General features: G+C 37.6%; 1 protein-coding gene across 14 annotated transcripts in view; it reads left to right on the top strand.

Annotated features, from left to right (window-relative positions):
- The window catches only part of LOC131553612 (transcription factor COE3), a 122,561-nt gene that overhangs the window by 25,305 nt on the left and 85,111 nt on the right, over positions 1 to 12,145 (top strand). For all 14 annotated transcript variants that reach the window (XM_058798381.1, XM_058798380.1, XM_058798382.1 and 11 more), the window contains 4 exons: positions 1,216 to 1,372; positions 3,630 to 3,693; positions 4,956 to 5,011; positions 7,659 to 7,732. In XM_058798381.1, coding sequence (XP_058654364.1) covers positions 1,216 to 1,372; positions 3,630 to 3,693; positions 4,956 to 5,011; positions 7,659 to 7,732 — 351 coding nt within the window. The remainder of the gene's footprint in view (positions 1 to 1,215; positions 1,373 to 3,629; positions 3,694 to 4,955; positions 5,012 to 7,658; positions 7,733 to 12,145) is intronic.

Genomic DNA, 12,145 nt, shown 5'->3' on the forward strand with positions numbered 1-12,145 from the left:
TCCATGCAGAATAAAAGTTAGTAGTGCACATTAACTATTTGTAGGTTGATTTTATTTTTGTATAAAAAAAAAAAAAATATATATATATATATATATATATATATATCTCAACATTGACTCAACCAATAGTGTGCGTTTGGGGTGGAACTATCTGTTTGGCAGTTTGAAAGTGTTATTTTTTATGATTCTCGTACAACATCACCTTTAAATACATAAATGTTTAACTAAAAATTATATTATAATTTTTTTTTTAATATAAATTTAGTATTTTTAAAAGTATTCCTTTGTTAAATTGTAATGTGCTAAAATAAAGTGTCAGATTAAGTGCTTGACATCGGTTTCTGCTCGAGGAAAGGGATGCATGAATTACCACCCTATTAAAAATAGACCACCTGCATTTTAATCTTCCTTCCTTTACTTCAGGCCTCCATCTCTCTGAGGCCCCTGCGTCCACTGATCCAGGTATGGAAAGATGATCAAGCGTTTGCGTCAGTGGGCCAGGGCTGACGGTTTGATTGATAGGTGGATGTGTAGGGTTGGCGTGGAGGTGCGGGCCTCCTCCTCTCGGGCTGCGTGAAGCACCTCGGTCTCTGTCAGTCCGTCGTTTGCCACGCGTTCTAATCGATGCTCAAGTGCGAGAGTCAGGACGGAGGCTTCTATCGGCTGAACCCTGGGGAGGCCCGAGCGGGTTTGACTGACAGGTCAGGGAAAGAGGAACGCAGCAGTTGCCAAGGCGAGCCGTACCCAGTAGCGATTGGCAGCCGCAAAGGCAGACGGTGCCTTCTGGGGTCCCCCGCTCCGCGCCAGATTCCAATTGTTGAGGTGGCAGAGCAGAGAGGGGCAGACAATAGAGTTCATGGCACACACAGGGCATGAGAAAACATGCCAAATATCTCTCTTCTAACACCTCTCAGTTATTTCCTGTTATCAGTCTTTGTAACAGCTCTAATTTCCTGTTTGTGTTTCCTGTAGCCTTTATAATTTAACGTATTTTATTTGGAATTATTATACACTCTTTGTAGAAAAATGTTGTGATTCACATGCCGAATGTATGAAATTAGACACTGCGGTGGCTTGTTAATGTTATGTATTTATATGCAATGTGATAAGTTCATGTGAAACTGCCATTTCGTCTTTCTGCAAGCTCATATTTTGAATGATTATTTGGGTTACAGTACATTAATCTCTCCGTCTCTCTCTCTCTCTCTCTCGTAGTGGTGTGGGTTTGGCAAGAGCCCATTATGAGAAACAGCCTCCCTCGAACCTGCGCAAGTCAAACTTCTTTCACTTTGTTCTGGCCCTGTATGACCGGCAGGGACAGCCCGTCGAGATCGAGAGAACCTCCTACGTGGACTTTGTGGAAAAAGACAAAGTAAGCACTCTGTCACTAATAGACGCCACTACACAACGCAACAGGATTTGTGATATGCTGGGGTGCTGCATATTGAACTTAGAGAACATGCTAAGAATGTACCGTATAATGGTATAAAAAAAAAACGTAAAATGGTACAATAAAATTTGACCTCATCTCACACTTCAATTAGTTTCATTATTGTTGCACAGGTCAAATTCATTCTTTAAATATATTTTCGATGTGTATCTGATTCAAAAAAAAAAAAAAAAATATATATATATATATATATATATATATATATTTTTCAATTAATACTCATTGATCTTGCATACTGATTATTTGGAAAAAAAATTGGAACATTTTCCAAACCCTCTGCAACAATGTTTAATGTTTACATATTTTCAGATAAATTTAAGATAAATTTAACAATATATCTGAATGTAGTTTTTTTAGGTTAAGAAAAATCACTTTTTGATCACACACACATTCATTATTCTAAATGTTTCCTAAAATATATTTGCAACAGTTTTGAATGTATGTGTGTTTTATTTCATCAATAAAAAAAAAAACAATTAAATATGGTTAGAAATATTGGTAAGATATTCTATATTTTAAATCTATTCTATATTACATTATATCTTTTGCCTTCTTTATGCAGATGCATTGTGTATATGTGAGATCTAGTTCAGGGTATCAAACTCACATTATCACACAGAGTTGTGATTCTCAGTAGTAGCGGTACCAGGTAATACATCTAGGGGGCACTGATGAGACCACTTTTTTGTTTTTTTTTAATGAAATAAATTATAAAATACCCAGCGTTTCTAACAGCGGATTGTGGTTTGGCTTATTTTTGCCCCACGTTATTTTATTATTTGCTTATCCTTCGAGTGTGATTCTCAGGATCAGCATCATGGGAATAAATCTCGCTCTTTCCCAAAGTATTCCTCTAAAAATTGCCTTTTCACAGTACCGCTAGCTCCATTCTGGAGTGTAGTCATGTGTTTGTACCTGCTAGCCCTGTGGTGTGTGTCGGAGGGTAGTCCTGCTCACCCCGCGGTGTGTGTGTCGGGGGGTTGTTCTCAGTAAAAGGTTACAGAGAACAGCTCCGCCCACGGTCATACGGGACGGGGTCCAGCTGGCACGGTCAGCGCTCTGTCCTCGCTGTCCGCTCACCTCCGCCATAACCCCCCCACACACTCCTCCACTCCACCCTGGGTCGCTGCCAAGACGCTACCACTAAACTTGGCAGTGAGGAGATAGAGAAAGACTGACGACATGTGTGGGTGTGTCGTGTTCCTGCGTCTTATTGGATTGATGTCACATCAGGGTAAAATAACTCACCTGAAGCCTGGATGTGATGATGAAATGTAAACCTCACACTTAGTCCAAAGAGTGAAACCAAACTGGTCTTGTTCAGTTCAGTTTGCTGCGATTATTAGAAAGTGAATGATTTTGTAAAAATTCAAATTCTAGTTGGTTTCATAAAAGCACCCCTTTGGTAGCTATATATCAATTTACACTATTGTTCAAATGTTAGGTGTCAGTAATATTTAAAAAAAATAAAAATAAAAATTAATACTTTTATTCAGCAAGAATGCATTATATTGATCAAAATGGCAGTAAAGACATTTATAATGTCATAAAATATTTTTTATTTCAAATAAATGCTGTTCTTTTGTACTTTCTATTCATCAAAGAATCCTAAAAAATGTAACATGGTTTCCAGAAAAATATTAAGCAGCACGTTTTTATTCAACATTGATAATACTAAGAACTGTTTCTTGAGCAATAAATCAGCAAATAAGAATGATTTCTGAAAGATCATGTGACACTAAAGACTTAAGTAATGATGTTGAGAATTCAGCTTTGCCATCACAGGAATAAATTACTTCTTAAAATATTTTAAGATAAAAAAAATTGTAAAAATTGTACTGTTTTGCAAATTTACCATGTTTTTGATCAAATAAGTGTAGTCTTGGTGAGCATAAGAACAATTATTGTTCCGGTTGACCGGTTGTGTATAGATGACGTATAGAAAAAGTATATAGAAAAATGGATAGTCAAACCTCAATAAATAAAATATATAGTTGTGAATGACTTTAGTTGTAGTTTTTGCTAATATTGTCATCAGAGTCATTATCAGCAGTGAATCACAATTCAGATCTGAAGGTCAACATGCTGAGATTACCTGTCTTGATGGTCAGTGTTTTAATAGATGACAATTTCTTTTTCATTCTCATGACTTGACCTACTTGCTTGTGCATTTTTTTAGGAATACAATGGTGAGAAGACCAACAATGGCATCCACTACAGGTTACAGCTTCTCTACAGCAACGGTGAGACCCATACTGCTCCTGCAAACCCTTTCCATATCCCATCAATAACAAAGACATATTGCGAGGCAGAGCGGGGCCAACTGTAAACGATATGTAACCACAATCATGCAACATGTCTCATCACATCTGGGAGAGTATTTGAGAGCTCCATCTGTTTATCCTGAGAGGAGTTCATGCTGTTGAACACATTTGCCACCCTTTCACAGTTTACGCTCATGTCTAATGTCATTCCACGCTACTCACCCACACAGACACGTTAAACAAGGCCTCATTTGAGATCTTAGTTCTTAGTAAAGCACACACACACTGGCTACATTAAGATCAGGCATTATGTTACACTCGTCAATATTTTTGATTTAAATTGTTTATATGAAGAGTTCAGATGCAAAAGCCTCTAAGTGCCATCTGAAATTTTCATCTCAAATGAGTATTTTTATCAGGCTCCTATGTTTAGGTTCAGGAAATGTATTCTAATGGCAACGTATAGGTCCTTTTCTATTTTCTATGCAATTAAAGTGAAATAATTGAACATAAATATAGGAGCCTGATAAAAATGCTCATTTTAGAAGAAAATTTCAGATGGCACTTAGAGGCTTTTGCATCTGAACTCTTCATATATAAATTGTTTATAAACTGTTAATATAAATATATATATATATATATATATTACATTTTATGGGAGTATACATGCAGTATACTCCCATAAAATGAAATAGAGATATTCCTGCTCTAATGATAGCAGCCAGTGGTGAGTGATTTGTCTGTAGATGTGGATTCTCTGTCATCCACCAGACAGCAGGGCAGGAGAAAAGCGAGCTCTCACACTTTAAGGCGGGAAAATCATAAATAATAGAAAAACTCTGAAGCTGAGCCGAGTTTGTTTTTGCTAAGAAGCGTTAAAGGAATAGCTCAGTCAGCATGACAAGCATAACAGAATGTGCATAAATGTACTGTAGGGAAAAGAATAATAAAACAAATTAATTTCCAAGACTTTCCATAAGAAATGAGTCCCTTTATGTAGACTTTTCAAAACAATTGGGCTTTGCGTTTGGGACCGGCTTTCTGATCTGTTTGTTCCAAGAGCCTTTTAATTTGAACACACACTTGATTCTAGAAGTATTTATGTTGAAATATGGCACATTAGATTTTTTTTTTAATTATTATTGTGCAACTGAGCAGGATTTTATTATATGCAGAGCCTTTTGTTTACGAGATGCATGTTTTTGTGTCTAATACGTATTTATTCCATTTTAAACCTCCAGGTATCAGGACAGAACAGGATCTGTATGTTCGATTAATAGACTCCATGACTAAACAGGTGAGTACACTTTGAATTTTTTGTTTTTTCATTGAAAATCATTCTCTCAGAAAGTGTATAAAGTGTAAATATCACCATATAACAAATGTATAACTCTAATGAATTAAAAATGAATAATTGTACACCTACTATAGTATATTCAGCATTACAAATCTCAACCGCTTGATTGCTATATTGCCAAAAATGTAACCTATATTATTGCCTAGTGATGTATTAATATTTGTATATATTTATTTTGTCACAAAATGTAACTATATTGCCCTGCTATTTATATAAAGTTTGATATATATATATATATATATATAGTATGTACAGCTTTATCCACATACATGCAGTATATTCCCATAAAATGAAATAGAGATATAGCTTAAATGCTTGTTTTTTTTTGTCGCAAAATGCAACTATTATCACCCAGCTCTTTATGTAAAGGTGAATATATAGTACATCCTACTTAACTGCATGCTTACAGTATATTCACGGAAAGCAATGTATACTATATAGCAAATCTAAACTGCTTGATTGCTTGTATCATCACAAAATGTAAACTATATTATCATCCATCTCTAATCTGCTAAAAGGTATTAAGATATCTGTGAGAGGTGCTATACAAATAAATGTGACTTGACTAAAAGTGCATGTGATGAACCCCGCACGCAAATAAAAGTCCCATTAGAGATGCCTCTCATACTCTCGACTCAGTCCTGCACCTGCGTTCTTCGTTCGGTCATGAAATGGACCAGATTTCAACCCCCCCTGGTCTTCGTATGGCCTATCCTTTCCTCAGCCCAGCAGGTCCCACTGTCACTGTGTGTCAGCCTGTCTCAGATCAATATGGCAACCAGTTCCTCGACAAAGCATCAACCCTGGAGACCAATCAATAGGCCTTAATGTAGCTGCAGAGCCGACACGCTGGAGACAATAATCCTCCCGACGACAAAAAAGGGCTGTAGCTGTGTGCGCCCGTAAAATCCCCCCTACCCGCACATGCAGGCTTTACATATGTACATTAACAGCGAAGCTGCGAATATCGATTGAGAACAACACGCTTTTCTTCTAATTGCGAATACGAGAGAGAAGGATCTTGGTTGAGTTATGCCGCCTCCAATTTGAACGTTTCCCCAAAATTAATTTAGTGAAATAGTTATGAACTGCTAATCGAAATATTTCTTGTAAGGTGAGATGACTTAATTAAGGTACCAGGAAAGAGCGTGTTTGGAGTTCATGGAAGACTTGTAACACTATTCCATATCACTGGAGTCAGACATGCTTGAAGAACCGGGGTGGGGCCACTACTTTGGCGCCAGTGATGTGAATCAAGAACGATGATATATAAATATCGACCCGATCCACCTCCCGACCCCCTCCGATCCCAAATCCCCTCCCCCTTCGACAAAAATGGAGGATGGTGATGAAGAGGAAGAGACTTGCATAGGCAGCGAAGAGAAAGATCAATAATGTAGAAGTGGTCGTTATACTAAAAGTATTGTTCCCTAGGGCGTTGGGTCAACCCTGTCTGGCCGACTGACCAGAGTTGAGTAAGATGGAGGATAGTTTGAGGTGGATTGTGTTGTATGTGTGTGTGTTTATGATGGATTCGTCTTCACTGGTGATGGGGATGAGGTCTGGTAGGAAGGGGGGTGAGTCCTTTAACTTCCTTGATATGCACCGATCATCCGTCATTCAGGCCAGGCATGACAGCCCGATGACGGATGCCTGGGAGGAGGCTTCTCTTACGGGGCCTGGCTGGCCATCTGGCTGCTCGGGGTGGATGCTGATGGGGAGAACGGGAAGATTGTTACTCCACATGAGCCCCAGCAGAGTCTGGATCCCCCTCGGATCGCCGCATACGTCCAGCCGCCGATGACCAGATTTAGCTTTTAGCATATGTTAAAGTTGTCAGCATGCTTCGAACCAAAAACATGACTAATGACCAGTTGTCAGCATCCTGAACATCTTGAGCAATCACTGGTTTCAAAATGAGCTAAAGGAGGAGTTCCGCCAAGTCACAAGACAAGAGGACTGAATAGCAAGGACTGAATAAATTGATCAAATATGACAATGAAGACATTTATAAGGTTACAAATCATTTCCATTTCAAATAAATGTTCTCACTATGAATTTTCTGCTCATCACCATATCTTGAAACGGTTTTCACAAAAATATTAAGCAATATTAAACTGTTTTCAACATTGATGATAATAAATGTTTCTTGATCGCCAATTCAGCATATTAGAAGGATTTCTGAAGAATATGTGACACTGGACACTGGAGTAATAATGAAGAAAATTCAGCTTTGCCATCACATGAATAAATTATATTTTAAAATATATTAAAATAGAAAACAGTTGTTTTAAATTGTAATAATATTTCACAATATTAATGTTTTTAATGTATTTTTAATCAAATAAATACAGTCTTGGTGAAAACATTTTAAAAATCTTACCAACCCCAATCTTTTGAATGGGATTTTGAGGTAAACCAGTAAACACAATTAAAGCACTACTTTTTGTCCCCTAAACAATAATTGTGGAAGTTTTCATTAGTTTTGTTGTAGCCAACACACACACACACACACACACACACACACACACACACACACACACACACAGTAGAAATAACATGAATTTCTCCCTCTTTCTTCCTTTAGGCAATCCTTTATGAAGGCCAAGATAAAAACCCAGAGATGTGTCGCGTTCTCCTCACCCATGAGATCATGTGCAGGTCAGTTCATATTTACCTCTAATTTCTTATATAAGAACAACCTGAGACTTCTATTACAAACACAGCTCTGCTCATAATAGAAGCACTATCATATTGAAATCAAAATAACATGCAGTTTTTGCAGTATCTTTTAATGCCTTATTAATTCCTTTTTTATTATTTAACATGAAAAAAAAAAATTATTACGCCTCATATTACTGATCACAATTCAGTATCACTGTGTGAGAGAGGCTTCAGAAGAATATTAACATATGGTTTGGGAGTTCAGCTCACGGGTGTACTGCAGGGTTGCATAGGTGGGCCTACACGATTCTTCCCACTCCACTGTGAAGTCCTACAGGGCTTTCCTCATTACATTGACCTTAATGCAGTGTAATTATGGGTTCACAGTGGGCTCACGTGGCTGGAGGCCTGGATAGAGGTGTACTGTCCATGAATTTTTGCCTGATGGCCATTGAAGGGGGAAAAGGATCTGTAGGGAAGCAGGGCTGGGGGGTCGAGGAAGTTAAAGGGGCTCAGATGCTAGTGTCTTGGGTAACGGGGGGCAAACTTAGAGTTAATAATGTAGTGAGGGGAAATGATGGGGCTTCGTTGGGCACCCGAGGGCCAGTGGGAGATGCAAATCCTACAATAGAGTGCAGCAGTGATTATGTATTTTTGTAGGCCAACCCTAAAGTTATAGCATCACTCCAGCTCCCTCGACAAAAACCTTTCCTACACGTTTTGTTCATCATTATAATCTTCACAAATGAACACTTTTATGAATTCTGAAGCCTAAAAACAGTCACCAGAAGTAAAAGGCTAAACAAAGACTGAAAAATGGGCTAGTCCATTTTTAGATGTGTTTTCTTGTTCGGTGTGATTGTGTTTATTGTCCCCAACAACCCATTTAGCCACTTGCTAGCATCCACATTTTTCAACAAAATTCAAATCACAAGGGGGGTAATACTGATATGTTTTGTCCTTGTAGAATAAAATGTGAAAATATCTTGAGCTTGTGTTAACCAGAGACCTTATTTCAGGCATTTAACCAAAAATCCATTCAAAAACCCATTGACTTTAGGACAGTGGACCTGGAAGTGTTAAAATGCCAAGTTTTTTTCTGGGTTTTGGCTTACAAAAATACGTCATCCCTGCAGCACTCTATCTGGCGAGAAGGAAAAAAAAATTGACTACCGATGCACTTCACGTCCAATATTTTTTTTTTATGTTAAATGCTAATGTTTTTTGATTTGCCAAGAAAAGAGACAGTCAATTATTATGGGGAGCCTGTCGAGTTATTAAAGTGTTGATGGGAATTTCAACACATTCCGAATCATTAAGATGGACTTTGCTAATTATGTTCATCACAGAAGTGATTCCATCTGGCTGCCACCAGCACTACATAAATCTCACAAATGCTTCACCCTATAAAGTGGACATCATCACTTCTAGAAAACTCACCTGTTTTACACCACACAGCACTGGATGCTGGGTATTCTGTGCTATTTTCTCCCTCAAGGAACTGGGCTTTCTCTGAGATGATTTCGATACAGGTTCCATTTCCATAATGATGGCTCAGTTTGAGTCGGTCATTATGTGATTGAGTGTGATTATTAACTGCCTCCCCTGATGAATGGTGTGTTTCCATTCGCTAATGAGAGCGAGATGAGAGATATTTCCCCTGTCTCTCACTCCCAGGTGATAGAACTCTTTATCAGGGCCCTGACGGAGTCTGCCTCACCTGCAACACCCATCAACAGACTGAAAGCACAGCAGCTGTTCATGGCAAACTTGATGTTCTTGTCCCAGACGTGAGGATGAGTGTCCTATGGTCCCTTTCAGTTTTAATAAATAGCGTTTGTTTTGGAGATCGTTTCCTTTGTGTGGTAAATGAGCTTAGAAAACAACTGTGACAGATTAAGTGGCATCTCTTGTAAGCAGAGTTACAATATTGCCATGTGAACATCATACTCACAGTCACCAGAAACTTTAAGGAGAATTGTTTTCAGACTTAGCTGGTTAGCATGGCTTGTTTTGCCCCTGCTGGTAGACACTGTAACTACACTGTCTGCTAACAGGCACCTCTATTGGAAACCATTAAATTTAGATTATATTCAGGCAAAATTATATATATATATATATTACCAGTTTCTGATTATTTTGAGAGCATCTTAAATGAATTGATATTAATATTAGAATTGTTATTTATTACAATTTTCTTGTCAGCTGCTTTTGGCGTTATATGTAAATTAAATCAATTAACAGATAAATAAAAGTAAATCATAAATAATAGTTATATCCAATGTGTCTGCTTATTTTTAAATTTTTATAAATATTGTATATATATATATATATATATATATATATATATATATATATATATATATATATATATATATATATATATATATATATATATATATATACACGCGCACACACACACACACACACACACACACACACATAAATATATATTTTGAAGATATGCTATAATGTTAAAGGATTAATTAAATGTAAATTTTTTACATACAAATAACAGTTCTTTCTTTCTTTCTTTCTTTCTTATTTATTTATTTATTTTAGAAAAAAATACTCTCTTTAAAATCAGGGTGCAAATTTTGTCCCTGAATTAAAAAGTTTTGACTGCATGCTCTCTATAATGTACTGAAGTCATTTGTCATGGGACAGGACTTGGTCTGCGTTTAACCATTCAAGGTCCTTCCTGCTCATCCCAATGACTTGAAACTGGCACTTCAGAGTCTCCAAATAAGGCATCGCAGCAGTTAGTTGGCATGGCGCATCTACAAAATCATGGCGCGCGGTGCACAGTGGGCATGGACTGGTCTCTGTCCGCCAGTCTGGATGAGGATGTTGAGTTGGAGAGCTCTGCCACCGGCTCTCACCCTCCAGTCAGGCAGCCTGGTGCATATGATTAGCCCTGGCCGCATCCTCTATGTGCCTGGCTGGGTAATTACAACATTTGCCCTTTGAAAACAAGCCGTCTATTGACATCCATTCTCTCCGTCCTTCTCTATCGTTTCATGTCTTATCTTACTCCTTCAGCATGTTCCACTCTATCTGATGTTAGTCTTAAGATTCCCCAGGGAAGCTTTGAAGGCTGTTTTTTTATAAGCTCCGCTCTGATATTGCGCCCTCGTCTGATAAACCCACCTTTCTAGTTTTCAAGTGAATCTACTTCAGGATACCAGAGGTTCGTCTGGTGGACTAGTGAGGGCCATGGTGGAGATAGCAAGCTGAGTAGGTAGCTCTTAAAGCATCTGTTCCTCAATCTATGACTAATCAGTAGAAGCGGCTGGTGCCTCTTTACAGCAGCACAGCTTGTCCTGTGCTCATTTTAGGGGTTTGAGGTTAGAGAAGCCGCATTTGTTTTCGTGGTTTGGCCCTTCGTCATTAGCCAAGCCAGGGCTAGCCTGCTCAGACCCTGGAGGGAACACCATTAAGGCCACGTTACGGACGCTCCGCCAAGGTTTGTTTTTGCGAACTGGGGCCCGGGCCTCCCTCCGGACCTGGCTGTGCTCCTGGGGTCCAGTTTGTTTATAACACTTCTTTCGCAGTTTGAGGAGGTTGTCACCACAGCCTCACCATTGGGTTTCCAATACTAATTGGTCTCCTGGAAGTTTGCTAATGGTTCCAAGTAGCTGGGGGAATAAATTATGGTGGCGCGCTCTATGGCAACAGTCACACACACAAAGAACAGGAAAACAACGAACGGTTCATGTTTTTTCAGGTTCTTAAAGATCAAACAATGTGATAAATGATTTATAAAGTCAGATCGTTTTGCATTCAGTGGCTCTGAGTGAGGATTATTTGTCAAATGGCAATCTAATGCATGACAGCATGAAGCAAGTAGGATGAATATATCAGGAGTCTTAGTGGTCTGAAAAATCCATACAATATGATTTGAAGTTATTGCTTAGCTAATCTTAATCGAGGGTAATGATTTTTTTGTTTCAGCATCTACTTCATCATTTCATCAAACTGTTTAGTGAAAAATGGAGTAGATACTGCAACTCGGTGTCTCACACTCTGCTATTCAGGAGCAGCACTGCTTCATGATTAATTTTGACTATGCTTAGTCATTATGCATAAAAATACCATTTTTTTTCTTTAAATATTATATTATATTATACTGTATTATATTATATTATATTAATATAAACTATATATGTTTAAGAATATAAATGTAAATATTTTTTATTTAAATATTTAAGTACACTGTGATTATATTATATATTATATTATATTAAATTATATTAAGGACTATACAAATTATTTATGTTTTTTTAAGAATATAAATGTAAATATTTTTTATTTAAATGTATTATAAATACAAATATATTGTAAAAAAAATAAAAAATAAAAAACACTGTGAATTTTTTTTTCTTATATTTATAGCCCTAAGTTCCTAGG

Source organism: Onychostoma macrolepis, chromosome 14, assembly GCF_012432095.1.
Source record: "Onychostoma macrolepis isolate SWU-2019 chromosome 14, ASM1243209v1, whole genome shotgun sequence".
NCBI lineage: Eukaryota > Metazoa > Chordata > Actinopteri > Cypriniformes > Cyprinidae > Onychostoma > Onychostoma macrolepis.